We start from the raw sequence: 23,471 nt of genomic DNA, 5'->3' as shown, positions 1-23,471 counted from the left end.
TATTGAAAGTCTTTCCACCATTAACAATGTGGATTTGTTTGTGCGTGAAAGTATTGTTTGTGGATTTCCTTGTCTCATACTTTTTAAATTGAATTGCATTTCTCAGTGGGCCATGGCCACCAGGAGGCTCGAATGAGGAGATTACAAGTGTGAAATCCTCTATTACTTTTTTTCTTATTAATACGGAAAATGGTGAAACACGTATATCAACACCTTCTCGTTCCCAAATTGCCTTATCAGGACCTCTCGGCAAAACTTTCTGAGTCAAACTATGACGCTCCACCATGGTCACAGTAAGAACACTGTGGTTTAAGAAAAAGGATAATAAAAAAAACTTGGTTAGGTTTAAGCAAGAAAAACATCATGTTTGGGTTAAAATGTGTCTAAAGTGAACAGGTGGCCTACGGGACAAGAACAGCTGTTCAAAACATTGCAATATAACGTTGTTTCACAGGAACACGGGTCTCCTGGTTGAAAGTCTGTGTGGACTTTTTTTGTTTAAACCTTACCAGAACCAAAGAATGATATTTCCAGAACATATTGGAAACCACATTTTTGCTAGCTGTGCTCCTCTTCACATTCTGTTCATGACAATCCGGGTCGGAATTTACAGCCTTAACAGGCAGGCTTTTCCTTGTTGCTGTTAAAGTATTGGATGGCCCTGCCAATGCAACTTCATGCTTTAACAAGAGCTATATATTTAGCTCAAACTCAGATGTGAACATACATGACGTTTCTAAATGCATACATCAGTGATGCTTCAGCACAGACGGTGGAGCAGCAACACCAGGGTGGACAAACAGGGCTATTTTAAGCACATCAAGCTTGGAGAACACAAGAACCACATGAATTCATAAAAGATTCACCTTGACATTGCTGGAAGGATACAACCACCCGAAAACACACACACACACACACACACACAGTACAGCATGAACCCCGCATGCAGCTGTCTAGGGGAGTTCTGCTCTGTTTGCTCTGCCACCATGTCGCTTGAACGTGCAGAAAATGCAGAATTAAAATTAAGTCATTACCGCAAAAAGCTTTGTTCTGATCTGACTGAACATCCATTTGCCATATGCTGCGATTCGGTTGAATATTTTTGTTTCTTTGATTCAAAAACGCCCTCGTAATTTCGCATCACTTTTCTGCTCAGTGGGAGACGGACAATTTGCAACCAGCGCGAGGAAAGATTTGCAGGGACGTAAAACAAAGGGGTCATCTAATTTACCTCACCTGAACATTTTGAAAACGTGCAATAAATATGATTTTTTTTTTCTTTTTCACAAATTAAGACTCTAAATGAATAGCAGAAAAATAATGCCCAGGGCGCTGTCACAGAAAAATAGATTTTTTTGTTTTCTTGTCATGAAGCTGTCAGGTCAATATAATTACATTCACGATTCTTCATCTTACCAGCAGCATCTAAAATGATTTTCCAGTGCAGAATCTGATTAAAAACATGACCTTGCCACGAAAAAAGCTGTAATCTGCATATAATTCAATTAAACCTCTTGTGTATTTATTAGAGAAAAATATTCGATGTAATAATTACTTTTTTTTTATTTACCTACAAAAGGAGGAGATGAACTTTGCCAATATTTTATATATCTCCTTATTTGGATTTTATTTTCATTCTTTTGGTCTTCACTCATCGTCATCAAGAAGTCCAAACATTCATTTTCCTGGGTCTGAGGGCAGCTCAGGATATGCTTAGTGACAGAAAGTTATGATAAACATGGAGACCAAATTTGAAATAAAATTTAAACCGCTGATTATGCTATGTATCAAGACCTATCAAATACGATTATAGATGATGGTTTAATGATCTAATTGTCACTCGTTATCTTGTAGCCTATTATTGATTTGTTTCATCCATAAAATTCTAATGCTTTCTATATTTTCAAAATACGGGTAAATTATCTGACCTTAAAAAAAACAAACAAAAAACGAATTTATTAACAAATAAATGATCAGGAATATTCCGGATCAGAGCGTGGCAGAAGAGGAAAACACAGGGGCTGATGATTAGTCATTCTTCAAGGCCAATGACTATGGACAGCAAATGTCATGGCAACGTGATAAGGAGGTTCCAAGAGAGTATCGTGCTTTCAACTAAAATGTTGGATGGATGGAATCAACAATGTTGTCATCTTGGAGTCCCAAGTAACGGAAGTTACAGCGTCTTTAGCTTCTCGACTGCGAGTCTTCCCCAGCGAAATGGAATATTTGAGCCTATAGTTATGAGAGGGATTACAATGAAATCCTTTGCATTTGATTGGACCACTAAAAAGTTGAGCTGAGAGTCAAGTCCAGCAATACCGAAATAATAACATGAAATAGATAGATAATAGTCTTTTTTGCATAAATAGGGGTGAAATATGAGCAGAGATAGGATCTAAACAAATTTAAGGTGACACAAATGCAAATTTAACTTTTGGGTAATTTCTTTATGGCTGATCCCTAAAGCCCTATTTGTTAGAGACTAGTACCTACAAGGGACCTCCATTAATTTGTAATAATTGTGCAGGACATATGTGATGTTGACCCTGTGTGAATGGGCATGTCTCTATTTTGTAAAGGTTAAAAATTACCCACCATATTTTGTCAAACAGTGATAATCCTTGTTGCATCTCAGTAATTACGGGTCATTTGTTTTCTTTGTTGTTGTTACTGCCTCTTGTTTCAAATGATAAATTCATGTTTTGACAGCATTTTGGGTGCAATTTCAGGAGACTCATCTTGCTACACACCATGGACACCCAGCGAGTTCAAATCCATCACAAGAGCGGAAACTCCAAAGATGATAAGATGGATGATATGCATGGCAGCATGCGATAGGGAACATTTTTTTCCATCTTTCAACAGGCTCAATGCAAACGTCTATAGTGTGAAGTTAATTCTGTATGTGGTCGCCTCTCATCGCTGAAGAAACAGGAAAGCAGTACACAGGAAACAGATGTTACGCAGGCAGTGGAATTTTCAATCCTATCTGGAGGGGAATGTCGGTAAATTCAAGTAATTCCAGTAAAATACAGACTTTGCTCATCCTGTGCATGAAACTCAGAGGTCAGGGGTCGATTCCTCAATCATGTCAGGTCCCAATGTAATACTAGTCCTGTGTGAATAGGCCTTAACTGTCTTGTCATTACAGATCCTGTCACCCTCATCTGCCCTGCAATCAGGTCATTCCCCTCACCTGAGCTTCTCAGACCAAATCCACACCTGGTCTTCAACCACTCCGTCTATACCGGCCCAGATTCCCTAAACCCCTCTGCCAGGTAGTCTAGTGGTCCATCCCTATTTGGGCCTGCCTCCCTGTTTGTTGACACGTTTAGAGTTTTTGTCTGCCTGCTGGTCTGATTTGTGTTTCTTTTTTTTGGACTTTGGACATATAACTGCTTTTGAATTCATGCATTTGGATGAGTCGTTATGAAAAAAGCACTTTCCATTTCATTCCATCTATTTATTTTTTTTATTCATGACAAGATGCACTTCTGGAATATTAGGATAATATAAATGTTGACTAACAGATGACCTCCTGCATTACGACGAGCATGTTTTTCAGCACATTTTTTGTCACTATTGTAAATTTGTTCCTCAATAAGTTTGTCTTCTATACCAGAATGTAATGTAAAGCTCCTTGAGTTGTCAAAAGACAAGAAAGTGCTATATGAATGCAGGTCCATTTACCAATCATCAAAAGGAGTAAAGATGTTTCCTTCAGTTTGGTATTTTTACTTATATCTCTTGTGAGTTTCAATTCATTTAGGTGTGTTTGCTACTTTAAAATGTCCCACTACACAGTAAAAAACAAAGTGTCAATTTAACTCTTATAGAGTTGAATTTAACTCCATTTCAGATAACATTTGGTCCCACTCAAAAATAGAGTAAAATTTACTCAATGGCCAGTGTCAAATTTTCAGTGTTAATTCTACTCAATTCAGTGTCAAAATTAACAATGAAATGTGTAAAAATATTTAACACTGAGGTTTGTTCACACTGTTCAGAGTATTATGATTACACTTTATAGAGTTAATTTTACTCCAAATTTAGTTCTTAAAATGACACTATAATGTGTAATAATATTTCATTTTTATTTCTCCACAGTGTTATTTTTTAATTTTAGGTGATATGTACTATACTACTGAACTGCTTTGATCTAAACAATAATAAATTAATAATCAAATAGCAAATAAAACACAAACAATTGAGGTTACAGTCACAACTTCCTTTAATGCTCACCAGATGAAGCAATACGGAACAACAAAAAGAGCTGTAAAGAAGGTGACAATAAAGAAGGTGTGGATGCTGCTTCTCGTAGGCCCCTGAGCGAGGAGGTAAGGCTGGCTGCTTTGGCTGATGTTGTTGAGATGCTGCTGTACACTGGTTCCAGCCTAGAATCAAACATTAAACAGCAATATTTAGTCACCAGTCTCTCGCAATAAATCACTGTACATGAAACTGAAGTGATGAAAAGCATATGACAAACAACTGTCCAGCATACTTTTATGAATTTGATGAGGTGTTCCACAGCCTGACTTGCAGACATCTTCCCTGGCCTCTTCCTACCCTGGGCAGATGGTGGCAGGAGATGAAGGAGCAGCAAGATGGCTGACATGTCACTGTCCCAGCCTAAATGGCAACAAACATCAGGTTAGCATTAAGATAATGATAGGTTATAATTCATTATATATTATATTGAATGAATGCTGCATTTTGGAGCACAGAGGAAAGGAGACTGGACTTATACCATGCCGATGTATGCTTAAAATATCAATTTCTAAAACGTTAAGTCCTATTTTTATCAACATTGTGTCTCATATTATTAATTTCACACAGTGAGCTGGTCGTTATGGAGAAATAAACCCAGTGTGAATGGAACCGGACACGGACAAGCACAACTTAACAACTTTATTCCTTAGTGAGAGCTAACAGTACAGTAGGCTAACTGGCATGCGCAACTTCACTGTCTTTGTGTAATTTTTTAAGGCACCACTTTGGCCAATTCAGAAAATGGCAAACCAACCAACTGACCGTTTGAGTCGTCGAGTATTGAGGCCACATGTAGGAAGAGGGAGAGGGAGGGGGGCTATGCCGTGGTGTAGCTACTTCTTAGCTTCAAGCTAATTTGCGGTTAGCTTAACGATTAGCTTCAAGCTAATTTGCGGTTAGCTTAACGATTAGCATACTAGTAAACAATAACATAAAACGTTACCATAAGACAGGCAGCATGTCTTTGTGTGTACCAACATTGAGGAAAAAGACATGCAGTTAATTGTGCAGCTTAATTAACGAGAAATGTCGAACTTCTGAAGCTAGCAAGTTGATAGTTGTATGGGACATGTAGCTACTCGACAGCCATTCAACAGAGGAATGAGCAACATGTCCTCAATCTACATTTTTGAACCGATAAACCCGTGTTGAGATGGAAAACAATTATTAATCGTTCATAATGTTACTTACCCGACCCAGGCAGGACTCCAGACCTGACTGCTCCAGAAACCGTCAATGTGCCGCCCAGGGCCGGCTCTACCTAATTTTGTGCCCTAGGCGAGATTGCTCTCCGGCGCCCCTCCAGCAGATGGCGCTCTAGGCGACCGCCTATATCGCCTATGCCAAGAGCCGGCCCTGGTGCCGCCAGTGTTCAAGACGTCACGACCGACTGGCGCGGATTTGTCACTCAGTGGAGTTAAAGTTACACTGCATGTCTGCGGGATTTTACACTGACTTTTAACTCTACTCTCTGTGGAGTTAAAGTTACACTGCATGTCTGTGGGATTTTACACTGACTTTTAACTCCACTCTTAGAGTGGGTTTACTCTCCATATAGTTGTAAATACTCTTTCTAGGTTAAAAACATTAACAAACACCATCAATCTAATCAGTATTCAAAATATTACATTTTATAAAAATATATTTATCCTTCAAATTGTAAATCTGGTCAAACTCTCCTCATGTAAGAGACTGTGAATGCACAAGACCACTAAATAGAAAGAAACTCTGCGTCTTTCAAGTGGTGTTCTTTCTTTATTTCAATATTCATCAAGTGTCGATGAAAAGAAGCACAGAGTTTGGGATTTGCTGTACTTCTCCAGAGTACCTGTGCATAGATCAATTCAAGACACCAGCTGTGTAAAAAAAGCAGCATGCGTTTGTTGGCTTTACAATTCTATACAAAGATGCTTCAGGATTTCAAGGAATCTTTATGTCCTTGAGTTATGAATAACAGAGTGGGAGCTTTTCACTGCCACATAACACATTTATCAACAAAATGTACCAAAGAACTGCAAAGTGTGCTGCCACCTGGTGGTATTAATAGCTCCAGAGCTAATTAGAATAAAGGTGCAGGGGGCACAGTGAAGCCTAAGTCGATAAAAATGCTCATATAAGGATGCAGAGTCACAGAAGGCTAGACTGGAGATCAATGGCGTCGCAGTTGGGCCATTAAGCCACGCGTGGCTGTCTCACACATGGCCCACTTACTGCCCATCAGCAGTGCGTGGAGCTGGAGGAGCGAGTGCTCATCACAGCCCCCTCACGCCCAGTTCACCACCATGCTCCATTCAAGCTTAATAAGCAGGGAATTGTCTCCCGAGAGCTCATCACAGGGAACTAACAATGTGGACACGTCCCAGGGTCAGGTCCAACACCCAGCACTCTGCTGTCTGCTGCAGAGAACCAGGTGGAACTCCTTTATAACTGGGCGGAGAGGTGTGTTGTCAAGCAATGCTGATCTTTACTGTGCTCATAAGGAAGTAAAACCACTTTATGTGCAGCGGCAACTTTGATTCATCACGTCTTTTTCTAAGAAAAGCAAATGCTATACATAATCAAGTTCCATCTTCTTAATGTCAGGAGTTTTCATTTAATCAAAAATTATAAATGCATGCCAAATGAATCAGAGCACAAGGCCAAATTGCCTCCTACGTTGCCATATGATCAGTTGCTGAAAAACACTGTAGCATTTAAAAAGCTATTTTTAGAGTCTGGTGCAGTGATCAATCCAAAAAAAGCTCACCGGGGGCAACATGAAATCACTTCCAGCAAACAATTTTAATTCTCTGGCATACCTCGGCCAAAGACCAAATTCATCAGCATGTTAACTTTACTATTGATCCTGTTCGTCACCTTAATTGTCAAGACTTCAATTTTTCAATATTTAGCATAAATCTTTTACATTATCCATTGAAACCAGCATCATTGCTTCTGACCTAAAAGTGGCCAAAGTTACCCCACTATCTGAAACAGGTGATCCAGGATCCTTTAAAACTAATCCTTGAGGCATAGAATGTTCTATATAATCATCATTGTGGATAAAGTTTTTTAGACAAACTTCTTATCCACCTCTGGATGTTGCATCTTTTCTTTGGTTAATGGACACAGATTTCAGAACTTAATAGTTATCACAGAAGTCACAAGTTCTGGAAAAATAATTTCTCAGAACATCAACAGCTTCAGAACATCCACACAAAGCTCCCAAAAGCCCCTCAAGGCAAATTAGTGATTTTTGGTATTGGGTGATAAAATACTCTTGACAAGCTCAGAGGGAAATTTTGTATTTCAACACTTGTGTGCCAAAACCAAGTCGGTGTATCCTCAAATTGCACTCAAGTTCTTTAAAATACATAGAAATACATGACAGCTGTGCCAGCGAGTGTACACTGTCAAGCATAAAATAAGCACGCTTTTGCACCCTTTCATTTTCAATACAGCATTCATTAAAAAACAGCGTCAATATGTGTTGATATGAAAGCTGTGTCGTCCTGTCATCCTGAATGAGACCCTCGGCTGCGCTGGAAAGTGACATGCCACCTCTCAGAGTGGAGGGTTCAGAGTTTTCGCCGGCAGAGGGAGGAGAGAGATTAGCCTAAAAGACAGCTCTATTAGAGATTTAACCTGGGCTTTGATCATTTCCTGAGCTCCCCTTCAGATCAGCCTGAGCAACAGACGGCAAATCTGACAGGCTCCTGCTTTGCCCCCCCACCTCCACCGCCATCCGTATCCCTCATAATGTACCCAGGCTTGACTGTGATCAAAGACACCCTTTCTGGTGACTGAGGCTCCCATCTGTCTGCCTACAATAGAAAAGACTGGGAGAGAGAAAGTAACTGTCAGACTGAGTGAAGGGGAGTACGTACGGGTACAGTATGCCGGAGACCAGAGACAAAAACGCATGTGTGATGTTTATTTTTCCCTCTGACACATCCTCCCTTCCTCCTTCACAGTGTATCTGGATCGCAGCGTAATGACTCGTGCCAGCAACTCCCATCGAGTGTCAGACGTGATCGGTATGAACACACACGCGGATGTAATTCCCAGTACAAAGCAGACGGATAGAAGTCTATTCGTTTTGGCACCGGCTGGCCAAACGGGGGAGCGTCGGACAGCAAAAACAAAAGACCTGAGGCCTTATTCATGAAGCTCATCACTGACGGCAGGATTGCACCCCATGTTCTGCTGTGTAATTAGTGCTTTTTTCATGAATTGACTGAGGGTGTGATTGCCTGAAACCCACTGCTATGAGAATACCCTCGGCAATTACTTCAGTGACTAACAATACCAATCAACATGTTAATCAACAGTGATTCTGTGTGTGTGGTAAGGATGAGGTGTGCCAATTATCCTTCAAAATAACATGGAAACTTCATTCTAGTTGGAACAACAACAATGCTTTACATAAGAGAAAAACAATGTATCAGTAACCAAGTGAATTATTACATCAAACCTGCATTAATGTACCATTCTACCATATATAATGCTGTGGGGCTTGTGAATACTAACATTAGCACAGCACCATGTTCACAATGGCAACATAATGATGTTAAGCAATATTAACCATCTTCACAACCTTAATTTAGCATGTTAGCATGCTAAGATTTGCAAATTTGGAAATGAACAGCTGAAGCAGACGAGTGTCAGATTTGTGTGGTATTTAGTCATGAACCAAAGTCTTGGGCAAATTGGGAAGTTGACCACTACGGCGATAGATGAACAGTTATGAGGTCACTAAAGTGATAATGATTCATCCTGAGAGGAACTTCATGAGATTTTGAAATGTTTTTTTTTTTACGTCTAAGCATTTCATTTAGTCATTGCTATGGGTCTGTTGCGAGGATTTCAAGTAATATAACAGAAAGCGTTTCTGAACAGAATCACCTACTCAACCTTTAAGTCTTATAGAAATACATGGGGGACACTGACTGACCACAATTCCAACTTTCTGTGTAGTTCTGTATCAGCTCCTGTGGTAGCCCGTCTTTAAGTGTGATTAGTTAATATTAGTCAAGCCTGAATGACTACAGAAGCCAAATGTTATGTTGACTGCCACACGAGAGAATTAATCTCTTCATGGTGTCTGACAGCATCTCTCCACTGGGGTGTCTGAAGATTTGAACATTACCAGCCTTGAGACTGTATTAACTCAAAACCAGTGGTCTTCCAACTGGGGTTCAGAGCTGCAGCCACTCAAAATAAGAAATGAATAGTTAATGGAAAACACCACTAATCATTAAAGCTGTAGGTTGTAACTAGGATCAGCTCTTTGCACAAAATCTGATCCCTGTCAGCTTGACATTTCAGAAAAATGAGAGCATATCACAAAGGGAATGGCCGTGCTTTCACCATTTTGCTTTTATTTTGAGTATTTGTTGTTGGTGTAGTACAATTATTCTATTACACACAGCCATCTCAAAATGAACACACTCATTCTTCTCACTCTTCCATTCATAGGCTCAAGCATTGAATCAGATTTTGTGATGAAAAGCTCAACCAGCACAGTGCACTGTGCACCCAGTTTTAGACAGAATCATATTTTTTTATGCCATGTGATATGATATGCACGATGTACAACGTTTACTTCACTAATAGAGTAAAACACAGTTTATATTTAGGGTCATTTTTGGGTTGAAACAACTGAGACTGCCGCAAAATGTTACTGCTCCTTTTGTATAGACTTCCTGCCCATCACCAAGAACACATGAAAAAAAAGGTGAGCAAAGTGAAGAGCCAGTGAATTAGATTTACATCTGATAGGTGGCCAAATTTAAAAAACTTGATTTTTTTGTCTGCAAAACTGTCTAGAAATTAATGTCTACAGTCTCAAACAACATGAAATCATTATATTATCAATGGTGTCCCAAAGAGATACAACAATATAGCAAATGCCAATGTCATACTGTCAGGATCGTCTATATGAAGAGTATGTTGTTTCATGTAAGGCTTTTCTTTCATAAAGGGGATGGTTTCCACTATTTTTCCATTGTATATATTTTTCCAATAACTCACTTGAAAAGGGATACATCTATATGTATTATATGAGCAGTAGACACCATATGAAATGATCTGGAATGCATTTTGTGAATCCCTTTTGTGTGTTTTGAATTGACGTAGGCCGTGTGTCATTTCAATCAATGTCATGGGTTTTTGAATGCAAGAACACAGTAGATTTCCTCAGTTTGTCACGTATGCGTATGAATATTATTTGGTCGGACAAATGGCTCTTTGTTTTAGCCACAAAATGAAACGCTCATTCATTGTCCTTGCCATCTATTCATCTCGGACTCTATGTGCACTGACCTCTCCTCATCTGTCACTCTCTCTCATTCTCTCTCTCTCTCACACACACACACACACACACCTCCAGTTTGGCTGAGAACAGGTTTTGCCTTGGGGGCTCTGTCTTGCTCCTACCCCATTAATGAAAGCAGTGAGAAGATCAAATCCAATTGAGTTGCTTTTCACATTGTTTAACCCTTCTGAACACCTGTGACCTCTGCACAAGAGGATACACAAACACGTACTTTAGATAATTACAATGGAAGGAACATGAACATGAAGATGAACAAACAGAAAGCAGTTTCTTTTCACAGCACTCATGTTCAATGCAGATCTGGGACCTATTTCTTCCTAAAATAAAACATGCACTCTTAATTAATTTAATTTGTTGGGTCTGCAACAAAGGAAAGATATAAAGTGGAACACTTAGCATCTGCAGAACCAGGTATTTGCTCAGGTGTTGGTGGAGATCAAACTGGAGCTAACATTAGAGTGAAAGTTAGACTTGCATTTATAATTGTACATACAGTGTGTCTTATGTGTCGGCATGTAAATTGTTTACAAATATTAAATACAAGGTGATAATATTATGAATGTAAATGTTGTGTTTATAGCTTCTGTTTTCCCCAAGTGGCAAAAATATCGTGAATACACCAAAAGATGCTGTGCACAGTTTATATTTTTAATATTGGGTTAGGTAATAATGAGTAGGACAAAACATGATGAACGTCTATTTTAACGCTCAAAACAAGTTTAAAAATGATTATTATTATACTTGTATTTAACCAGGACAATTTGGTACTTTGGTAGGATATTTTAGTGTTTGCCGGGACTCAGGACATGCAGCTCAAAACCGGGAAAATATCAGTGGGATGTCTTATGCAATATAAACACTTTGCACAGTAACAATGCACACTTAGTTTGATACTTTATTTACACGGCTTCCTTTTCTACTCTGGATTTGATTTTTCTTTTTGCACAGCTGGTAAGCAATGCTCCAAGCTCTGGTAACCTTGATGATATTTTGCTTTTTATGCTTCTTCACAAAAGAAAAATGAAGCATTGTGTCCACCCAACCCAGTTTTTATTTTTACGCAGCCACTAAATCTTTCTTTGAAAATGTCAGGAACAAGCTTGTCATAAACAGATACTTAACAAATACATTGTTTGTCCATCCTGTTGTTTTAAAATGTGCTAATTTACAATTTCATGTCCACCACTTCTTTGACAAACTACTATTGTGCACTAAAACCTCGCAATTGGGATCGGTCGTCATATAATTGTCATATTTACAGACTTACAACAAATGTAACACAAGAACCAAACTTCTTTGTTCTTGTATTGTGACAAGGAACATGTCTCAATTATTATTACATAGAAGAGAGCATTTTCAGCAATAATCGATAACATAAGTTTCCCTTGCATGTACATATAAACAACGGACACCTTGACTAAATGCACTGTAGATGGTGGTAAAGAAAAGTAACTTTGGTGTCTTCTTCGTTTATGGTAATCACGCTACTGTCTCAAATTTTAAAGTGATCACATTATGTTGAAAAATGCTACTTATAGGACCTTTCTAAAGGGCATGAAGAACATCAATCTTTGTCCTTACCTACTGGCTGGTAGCCCTGCCTCGTAGGACCTCCAAATGGGTTGCGACTGCCAAAAGAGCCTCCATCAATGGACCCATATGACATTCTGCCTGATGGTTGGTGGCGTGTCAGCTGCAGGCGCCTAGGGAAGGAACAATAACTGAATTCAACAAGAAAACACAATTTATTTCCACTTTGCCCTGCCACTCTAAAAATGAATGCACTCACAGAACTGACAATAAGTGGAGAAAGCAAGTATGATTTGGGTAATGTCTTTGTAGAAATAAGCCTTGGACAGATGGCATTACTTGAGGAGGCCTGCTAGCAAATATATATATATACACATAGAAGATGTGTGTGTGTTTCCCTTCATGAAAGTTAATTGTTCAGCCTTCGGTTGTACTCCATCCTCTTGTGTCATTTCAGGTTGCAAAAAACAAGATGGCGACATCCAAAACCCAAGATGGCGATGGGTAGAAACCAAAATGGTGATGACCCAAAATCAAGATGACGAACTTCAAAACTGTATTCCACAAAGCAATAAGCGACATCATTGGCAAGGCAAGGCATTAAAGCATGTAAGAGCTAATGTAACCAGTTAATATTTCAGCATCAGCCTCTTTAGGATGTTAACCCACAACCCATGTCCACGAGGAGAGGGGGGGAGGATACGGAATACTCCTCTGAATACTGCTGAAAAAGGTCAAATCATCATGTGAACATGTGTTTCACCCGCGGCAAGAGACACAGACGAAACTCTAATCAACAAATCCCCTCTGAGCGCCTCAGCATCTCCATCATAGGTCAGAATATGATATTGGTCAAGTGGCCAAAGCTCTTTTCCCCCCACCGTGAAAGACAAGCATTCAGACAAGCAGGAGAATGTGATTACACTCCGGAGTCATTGTGCAGCCATTGTTGTGGCGAAGCCAGTGAATCCGGCCTTTAGGACTGGCATCACGGGCGCGAAGCGGGACAGCGGGAGCAGCCAGAGTTTCAGCGTCCGCCCCATTACAGGGAGAACGGATTCACTGGGCCACGAGAATGTTTAATCCGATTAATATTTATGGAGAAGGGAGATTAATTACATTTGGCAGTCCATAAACAATCTTCACTCTGCTTAAATTCAAGCCCAGTGACTGCGCCTCGCATCCCTCTGAAGTGTGGACATGCGCCGCCTCCATCTGCTTACAAGATGCAGACCAATGGATGCACACGTCTGTACACATACACGCAGCTTTGCCCTTCACCCCAAATCCTGCTCGCCGTTCACTTTGTTGCTCATACAAGTGAAAATTGAGGTAATTTAGGGTGATGGGACAATAAAAATAGGTATATTGCCATTCCATAACTCATGCACATGATGGCATCATCCCTGGTGATGTCATTGGAGCTTGCCCTGTCCTCTGAATCCCAACCTTCTGTTGAAGCATCATCACCACAGTAGTAATGGATGGTTCTCCAGGTGTGTGTGTTTGGGGATGCTGCCAAACTGTTTATAGTTTTTAAATAAATACTGAACATTTAAGTTAATGAAGCTGAATATAGAGTAGCACAGTTATCTGTGGGCCCGTGTGGTGTGTTTCCTGGCACTGAGCGGGTCCAGGAGTCACTTGCCTCTTGCAGTATTAACAACCCTACAATTGTTTCAATACCTAAACTCCCCATTTCAGTTAGAACTGAAGGAGCATCTTGGATCAGAGGAGAAACTTCATCAAAAACCTTAAGAAAGTCCAGTTGCCTATATAGGATAAATCTTTCAAAGATGTGATAACTGATTATAATCTAGGCTGGTATTACAGATTGTCTTACAAACAACAATCAGGGGATATTATACAGCACATAAATGATAAACAGCACATACATGATAAACAGTTATCTGTGTATTATCTAACTTAGAAATATATAAATCACAACCCTGAAATGTAACAATTCAGCAGTGTTCCTCTTAAAATATATATATATCTTGGCAGTGAAGGTTTAGAGCACATGAATGCCAGTGTTGAACGGAGATTGGTCCTCGCTCATAGAGACAAAAAGGCCTCTACAACGGTAAACAGAGCATAAGTGAGGCAGAGTGGTGCGCTCCCCTGTGCGACACTGCAGGACACAAAATGATCGTGAATGCAGGCCGGGCAGAGTGACTGGATCAACAGCTACTCCAGAACCCCCCCCTCTGGCTTTCATTCAGTCCCCCCTCCTTTCACAGCTGTCATTATCAGCAAAACAAGGCTTAGCTGAGCGAGAGCAGGCAACTGAGCAGAAATAAGCCTCCACCCTGGACACAAACGCTGCATTTATTACAAAAAAAAAAAAGCAAGGGCCAACCTGTGGAGGGACTCAACTGTCAATATTTCTAGACATAGGTGACCATATCCAAATATGAGGTGTTTCCAATAGTCTGTATGTTGACAGAAAGTCTTTAAACAGCTGTAGACTGAATCATCAATCATCATTGACAAAATGGACATCATGCTGTATCGAAGAAGACGTGAAACTAGTGATTGAGATCATGTTTAGCCTATAGTGTTTACTGAGGTTGACAATCAGACTTGTCTTTGCAACTAGAGAAGACGCCCCCAGAGAGCCAGCAGAGTGAATGCAAGTTGAAGGCACTTCAGCTTTGGCTTCACTTTTCAGACGGTGCCATCTGGCTGTATGAAATGACTGGATCTGGGTCACATGGCCATGGGTCGCATTTCTCGCCAGCATCCAGGTGCCGTCTCACTACTTCTTGCTCTCCTAGCAGTGCTCATACTCATGAAACTCAACTTAACAAACATCCAGTAAGGACCATTTCTCTGTTCTGATTTCTTTTCGCCAACACAGCAGAACATTACCAGGTGTTTTTTTGCAACTTGCTCTTCTGCCTAACGTTCGACACAGGTGCGAACTTCTTTGCCCATCTTTGGCACATTTCCCTTTGGTCGTGTTGATAGGCTATTACATTATGTGTGACCAATCGGATAGTGCCGTGGGAGGAACATTGCACAAGACTAAGAGTGGTAATTACAGACGGAGAAGCAGCTGCATCAGAGACAAAGTAGCACATGTTTAAATTGTTTGTTTTTTTTATCAGCAATGAGAATGTGGGAGCCACCGCAACCACAAGAAATCCTTGAGAATGCAGTAATAACTGCAAAATATGATGCAGTTTGTTACAGCAGAATGCAAGTTCTGCTGGACACTCACTCACTCGCGGACACACACATTTGTGACCGATCGCATGATCCTCCTCCTTCAACTCTTGAAGAACCAATCGTCGTGATGCGGCCAATGCCACAACTGGCAATCCAGAGCTGTACAACCCAGCCACAACGGAGATTAATTGTTGTGCAGATGCTTGGCATTTCACGGGCCATTTGGTACGATCATTCCTGCACAAGTTATTTGACATCATCTTCCCCTTGCCATAAACAGGTGCCTGAGTGTCTGAGTTGATGATGATTCAGTTGGGATAAGTGAATATTGTTAAACCAACGAAAGAAGTTGCCAGTGAATGTTTTTTTGTTATAACTGTGGCTGTGATATATTTCTCCCAAACTATCATATTTGCTGTTCGTAATTGTAACTGGACACTCTTTCTTTGGCAGGATTGGTTGTCTTTCAGGCGACAGCAACAAAATGATGTCAGCTTTCGCAAAACTAATTTCTAATTGTATTTACATTTAGCGTTCTTTGAATATGTGCGTTGATTAAAGGTGTGACCGACTGGGACTGTGTAACAGCTCCATCTCAGCTGCCCCTATGCCCTATAGCTGCACATTCTCATTCAACATTTGATTGGTATTCGCTTTCCAATGTTGGCTCCGCTTCTGTTTTTATTGCCCAGCCGCATTACAAAGCATCTTGACAGAACTGAAACTAATGGCTTCTTGGAAGGTAGAAAATCAATCTGAACATGCAGACTAGCAGTTGGGTCCTTTAAATCAAGCAGAGTGAAGTACCATACATGGTCCTTAGAAGGGTGGGACTCTGGGATACTTGGCTGCCTTTTAAATGAGAGTGGACGCTGAATGCTCAATATGTGGTGTAGAATAAAAGGCCATGGCAGAGCCATATATCCGTATTGTGTGTGTATTATGTATCAGTATATATCTGCACATGAAAAAAGCTCAAGCATTTGCCTGCTTATTGAAAAGGCACTGACTGCGCAGTGAATCAAATTTTCAAACAAAAAGAAAATTGCCCTGAAGTCACTTAGACGTGGTGAACCATTAATACTGGGACTTTGTTTCTTTAAGACGGGACTGACACTAATCACCCAGCGTTCTTTTGACCCATCTCCTCATTCTGATATCCAAGACATCCTGGTTCCCAACTCTGTTGGAAGCTGCCTAATCATCTCAGACACACACAATTCAATTGAGTGACTCTATCAGGTTAATGGATATATAAATGTGTTAGATATGATTCATTTACCGAGCCAGACGAATGTCTGTTGGAATAATTCCATATTCCAGTGCGCTGTAATGGTTTCTCATTTAACCCTAATGCTTATCTGTAGCCCCGGGCAGATCGGACAACCCTGTAATAGTGGTGTGGAGAAACAGAAATAGCCACGAAGTTATTATATTATGCCAATATAGCATAAACTGCCAAATCAGAAGAAAGCAATGCAGCCACAAGAACATATTTAACTCCTCAAACTAGCTGCACAAGCCTGGACAATTGGCAGGACTGTACTGATGTCTGATTACTTTTTTTTACATTCACGTAGTTATCTGATAGCACAAACAGACGTCTGTATTGAGAGCTCTGCTATGATGAAATAGAAAATAGACAGTCAGCAAATAGACAGAAAACACAATTCTCAAACTCAAAGCCATCCAATATGAGATCACAAAATTGGGGACTGACCGACATTTCCATCGCCAACTTTTCATAGAGCTGATATCCATCACTTTTACTCAACCAGTGAAATAAGTCAACACGTCTTTTACATCATGACATTCACAGACAATGAATTGTAATAATGTTGGGCATCCGTGAGGGTCACATTTGTGGTTCAGAGTCTTGGCAATGATTGGATGGATTGCCATGGGATGTATTTCAGACGTTCATGCCCCCTTCAGGAGGAATTGTGATAAGTTAACTAAACGTTCCTTTGGCAATGACAATTGCTTCGGCCAGTAGACCATTACGCCATTTACCTACTTGAAAAATGCTGCAGAGAGTGTGGACCAAAATCCATTCATTAACACCTTGTTAACATTTCCAACTGCATACTTGACAGATAATGTTCAACCATGTATTAACGATCAAACTCACATAGAGTATAAGGAGTTGGTTCATCCAGATGTAATGTTGATGTAATTAAAAGAGTGCCAATCGAACCAAAATTGTGAAAAACAAGGATATTGAAGGCATTTATGTTTGTTTTGTCTCCTCATCACTCCACACAGACCTTATCCCACAATTGTTTTTTTCTTTTCAGTGGAGCCAAGCGTAACAAGATTTAAGAGATTTCTTTTAAGATAGAGAGAGATATTTAGGGGGATTTTCAATGTTTTCACTCAGGTTTTTATGTGCATTTTCAATTTGCACATAAAAGCAGGTAGATAAAAAAAAAAAAAAAAAAAACACCAGATCCTATTCTTACGGTTTTACTCTGAAAATTACTTTGATGTTCAATTTAACAATTATTCAGGTTGATATCTTTTTACACGTTTTCTAATGTCTCCTGCAGTTATTCTCCTAACCAATACTGGTGATTTGCACTACACTGTTCTTCATACAATTACTCCCTCCTTTATGATTGATCATTCTACCTTTTTTTGTGCACAGTTAAAGATTTAGTGAAACATAATTCCAAAAGCAGCATTCACTACACAGAACAACAGCAGTATCTTCTAGCTGTGCCAGATAATGAATGCATCTGCCTGGAATACCCTTTCGGTGACATTGATTCTAAAGCCTGTTAGCTACATATCATATATAAGCCACATGCCTGCTTGTAATTTGAGATTAAAGTGAAAGGATGTTTTGCCAATATCACAAAGAGGACCAAGTTGTTGTTGGTTTGATTTCAAGCTTTTTGATGTGCATACCCAGACCCATATACACGGGCACGTGGCAGCTTCGTATAACAGGATCAAAGGGAAGGATGGAAATCAAAAGGAAGTGTGTTTTGAGGCTCAACCCTCAACCTCTTCAGAAAAGAAAAGATGAACTCAAAACTCATGTCTTTCTCCCCAGTGGCTCTGCTTCATCCCCTCTGTTTATTGCCACCTCTTCGGCTGACACAGCCAAACTTAAGGATTGCTCATGTGTGTTTACTTAAAGCCTCCTCCCCCGTCCCCGGTCTGATCTCAGGCCATTCCATCAGCACTGCTTCCCTTTTGAAAACAACCTTCAGCCCACGGAGGATAGAGAGAGAGAGAGAGAGAGAGAGAGAGAGAGAGAAAATGCCTCTGGGCAGTGGAATTGCCTTGTCACACAAAAAGGAGTCATTATTGAGATAAATCACCCAATTCTATTCCATAACTAAACTCTGCCTTCCCGTGGCACCTGCCATCCAGGCTGGGCTATCGCATGTACTCTCCAGTCTGAAGCTCTGTCTGCCAGGAGGATTCAGTACCGCCATTGGTAGGTTTGGTTTGGCAGTGTGATGTACGCAAAGAGCTTTTCATCGAACAGGTAAGGCCAAAAGCTGAATCACTGAGTATTTTAAAAAGAAGACAGTAATGTGTTGCAGGTGTCACAACACCAGTCAGTTCCTGTCATTCCTTCTGTTGCCTGCAATGTTTAATCTGCCATATGCTAACACCTGCTTCCCATTTCGTTAATCAGCCTTGTAATAGATACACCAGCCCATCTCTGCTAATTTTCCTGCTCTATTGTCTAGTTTCCATGCACCCATGGTTCCCATTTTTTGTTAGTTTGAGGGGTGTCACTCCAAAAAAGTGTGGAGCCTAATGCAGGACTCGAAGCTGGCAGGTGAATAAACAGAGAGCTGTAATAATAAAAGCTGGTACAAAAGGCACCAACAACACAACTGAGGGAGGGGGCTGAGGAACAAGTACTAAGGAAAATACACCAAAATACTGGGCTAAAAACAAACCACACAATACCAACATGGATTATGGGGGGGGCGTAGGGACATAGACATCATCAACTAAACCAGATGACGTAACACACAAGTGGACAAATGAAAACACACGGACTAACTACACAAGAAATTGAACAATAACACTTGAGGCAAGGCTGAATCTGATTGGTGGAAGAAACAAAGGGTGACGCACGGAAAATAGGAGGGAAAAGCACAAAGACAGGGAGTGCCTTGAATGCAAATAAGATGTGTTTCCATTTACTGATTCCAAACATATAAACGAAGGAACAAATCACCTTGGCCATCTCTCAATGGAAAAATGCAGAAAGGTCTTCAGGAATTTGTTTCAATTGGACCTGTTTTAATTGTTCTTTTCATATGAATTGAATGATGATTGGCCATGTTTCATGCTGTGCAGAGTGTGTTATGGGAAATCCCGGAAGACGCTGTCAGAAACGACTCAATCATGTGAGATAAATGTTTTAGAACTTCTTCAGAAAAAACATTTACATAATCCAGTTAGTGCATCAACTCTTTTTCAACCAGGCAAAAACCACCTAAAGCAAGAATAAATTAAGGAAGTTCTATACAACTTTTTTAGTGCAATACTAACTACTTACTACTCACAAGGTAGCCAAGCCATAAATCATAGCTTGCTTTATCATCTACTTTATTCTAAATTGCAACATAAGTTGAACATGTTTTGTTTTGTAATTTATTAAAAGTCACTGACATCCGAAGCACACAATACAGGGAAAAGGGAAATGCACAGTATGATGCTCCATTGTCCCATGTTAGATTCCCTTTTGGTCGCTATGTCAAATTCTGACATCACATCACTGCTGCCACTCACTCCTGCTTTTAACAAATTTGCAGCTCGTGTTGTTTCGGTGCCTAATGTGTCTGAGATGCCAGAGCCTATTGCTATGTTTCCCAGCGATTACAAATAATGGCACCGCTGCTGCCCCCAAGCAAGCTAGCTAATGGAAACACCCAGTAATAATGTGGTGCATTTAGCAGTCTGACACTGTCTTTATCTTCCTCACCCTGCAGAGCACTTCGTGTCATCCCAACAACAAAAAAGATCCTGCGATCTACAGTACGACGACCCCCTTTTTCTTCTTCAACAGCGTGTGTGGATTGGCAGGGATAGAGTAAACCGTTAGAGGGGAGGTTTTGATGGAACACAAAGGATGTGTTATCTGTGTTTGTTCTCTGTCACAGCTTTGGCCTTAGGAAGGCAAACACTAGCAGCAGCCAGGCTCAATATGGAACGCTGTCTGAGGAGAGACGCGGAGCCCACCGCTCTGCCTTCATTTGCTTACACAGTTGTTCTGTGAGGATTTGTTACTGGCATTCTATTGATTGCATATGGACTCCAGCCCAGGTGTTAGTGAATGAATCCATGTACATTATCATGCCATCACCGCCACAATAAAACACCCATAAACAACTGCAACCTGCTATTTAGTCGGCATCTCTGTCATGTCAATTTGGCAGTAACTCCAACATGTGGGCATTGAGCTCACACAGCAGCCACTGCTGTTTAAATGGCCGTCTGGACTGTGATAAGTTAAGAGACAAAAGTACAGTGATGTAAGTTTCGGTACAGGAAGGAGTTGCTGGCCGCCTGGCTGAGGCCAGGGTCTTCATGCTCTTTACCGATAACACCCGAGCTCTCTCCACTGTCTAATTGGAACAACCTCTTTAATTGGGTTTGGAAACCATGGAGACAGCCGCTCTGTCTGGGAGCTGATAAACTGAAAGAGACACCTTCAACAGAGGAGATGATGTGGAGTGAAGTGGCCTTGGTTTTGCAGTGACCGAGAAGGTTGACATACTGAATAACATGTGGCTGACATTGAACCTTCGCACACAAATTTCTCTGCTAAAACAGGTTAATAACACACATGAATAGTATCAGGAAGATGTTTCAATACAGCAGTTTCCCCAGGATTTAAGTGAAACAGTTTTTCATTTGCTCTGTGGAACACTAGTGGATCAATTCAGGTCCAATTTATGTGCTGTTTCAAGTAATGGTTGGTCAAGTTAAGCCTCACATGTAGGTATCTTATGGTAAAGATCAAACTTGAATGTGGACTGCATTGCCCCTTGAATGTCAGAACACAAAAGTGAGCAAAATCTGTTTGCATTATGATGAGGCGAGAGCATCCAGTGCTGAAAAGTGAAGCCAACTTGTAAGTGTCAAAAACTACGGTTCCTATTATGGCCACTTGAGACTGGCTCTAAACTCGACTGTTTCTGCTGTGGGTCTTTGCGGATTTAAGCATGTCAACAGCTGGGTAAACAGTTTGCAAATAGAAGTCTGTTTGCAAATGGATGTATCAAAAAGATCCTTATCACTAGATTTATTATCTCAGAGTTCATGGCTTCAATCGGTAGTTTCAAATCTTCTTCAATACAGCATGGTGTTCATTTAGTACATGATGGTCCCATTTAGAGTAAAACAGATTATAAAGCAGGGCATAGTTTAGTGCATGGCTACCTTTCAATTCAATTAGCTACTAAGATTACTTTAACACTTGAATTATGAAAGATAACTTTTTTACAACTCTCTCCCATACCAGATGGAGCCAGATTAAGTAAGGTTGCCACTCGGTGTCCCGCTCTGCTGTTTGTGTTCGTCAGATCCACCTGTTGCTCATCTGCTGTCCAAATATGGTCACATAATCTCACTGGTTGCCAAAATCCAAGATGGTGACCACCAAAATCCTGACCTTGTGTCTTTAGAACCCAATGGGGTTGACATCTCAATGACTACATCCACTTGTTATTTAAAGTCTATGAGTGCTATGCTCCATACTGTATCTGAACATCTATGTGTGAGCGTCACTTTATTTGACCATTTGAGATGTGCATATTGGTTCTAATGTCATCCATATCTGCATGTAGGCATAAATCATCCACACACCACCAACCAAACTAATAACTTCCTCCAATTTTGAGACCACAGAAATGTCTCTTTCTGTCTACGAGTCTCTGTAGGCTATGTTGCCTTATAAATTATGTATCGCAGGTTATTAATGTACGTCTATGAGTGTTTTCCTAAACACTTAACTTAACTTAGCTGATATGTCACTGCAGCAAATATCGAGGGGCATTAAAGCAGCAAAACTAAAAAGTGTAGTCATAAAAGTCACAGAGGAAACCAAACTAATCTTTAAGCTTCTGGAATAAAATCATGACGTGGCTGTTCCTTGTGCTTAAATATGCCAGGGCCTATGACTTGCCTGACAGCTAGAAGCTGTGGAACAGCAGCAGACAGCAGCTATTTGCCTTGTTCACAATTCAGAGGTTATTAATATTTTCCTCATTAATGATTTATTATTTCATGCACTGCAACCCATCTGCAACTTATCAGAATGCTTATTCCAATGACCTGAACCACCCTATCTAACAGCTGGACATCATCCCTGTTCATCCCTATAGCCTTGAATCCGTACAAATATGCACTGATTAATCTCTACTCTACTGCCATGACCCCAATTTCATTTGCTTTAACTCTGGATTGTTTATTGTTGAACTTACCACAACCACTAGGTTATTAAGCATTGTCTGGTTGGGACCTGATCGCTTGTTAATAGGAGGTGTGAACAGGTTCAATGAGTGCACTAATCCCTTATTGAACACAATGTGCACAACTTCAGGAAGTAAAATAGATCATAGCTGAACCAAGATGTCAGTAAATGATGATGGATGTTTACAAAGGCTCTTGTAAATGTCGATTGTAATCGTCTTGTAATTATAAACATCCATCATCAAAGTTGACGTTGCAAAGTTTGAGTCATTTTATTGTTTGTCCTGGTTTTGTCTTCCAGAGAATTTGGATAATGTGAGGATGTGTTAACAACAAGTCTGACTGCTTGTGTTTCTTGGCCTGTCAAACTTCTCTTTACAATTCCTCCCAGATCACAGCAATTAACTCGGTGACTAAAACATGATTATTAGGGGTCCAACTTCAGGTCAGCTCATCGGAACAACCCATAAGCTTTTGTTGTGTCTGAAAGGAACCAGCTGGATCTTTACTAGTGAGCCAGGTGTCCGGGAACAACACACGCTAGATCAGCCAGACGATTATCCATAAAGCTGTTTGGTAGGGGTGCCTACATGTCCCACAGTGAGACAGGAATGCTTTAGTCAAAGGTGACCTTGACTCGGAGAGCCAAAGCGCTATATATGTCGCTTTCATTTGGTTGAAAGGACCAAAAAGGTTGTCCTCTCTGCACTTATTTGATTGGATTGTCAAT

The 23,471-nt window shown here is 40.4% G+C and overlaps 1 protein-coding gene and 1 long non-coding RNA gene across 2 annotated transcripts in view; both read right to left on the bottom strand.

Annotated features, from left to right (window-relative positions):
* The window catches only part of tsnare1 (T-SNARE Domain Containing 1), a 114,070-nt gene that overhangs the window by 81,708 nt on the left and 8,891 nt on the right, over nucleotides 1–23,471 (bottom strand). Inside the window, exon 2 of the mRNA XM_084027916.1 lies at nucleotides 12,173–12,294. Coding sequence (XP_083884042.1) covers nucleotides 12,173–12,257 — 85 coding nt within the window. The 5' untranslated portion in view covers nucleotides 12,258–12,294. The remainder of the gene's footprint in view (nucleotides 1–12,172; nucleotides 12,295–23,471) is intronic.
* On the bottom strand, nucleotides 3,879–5,521 carry LOC311024806. Its single transcript, XR_014598338.1, has 3 exons — nucleotides 5,467–5,521; nucleotides 4,508–4,635; nucleotides 3,879–4,397 (listed from the first exon to the last, which is right to left on the bottom strand). It is a non-coding gene; the product is annotated as an uncharacterized lncRNA (long non-coding RNA).

This window comes from Eutrigla gurnardus, assembly GCF_963514095.1.
Source record: "Eutrigla gurnardus genome assembly, chromosome: 14".
Classification (NCBI taxonomy): Eukaryota; Metazoa; Chordata; class Actinopteri; order Perciformes; family Triglidae; genus Eutrigla; species Eutrigla gurnardus.
Note: the sequence above shows the minus strand (reverse complement) of the source record. Positions and strands in the feature narration are given on the sequence as shown.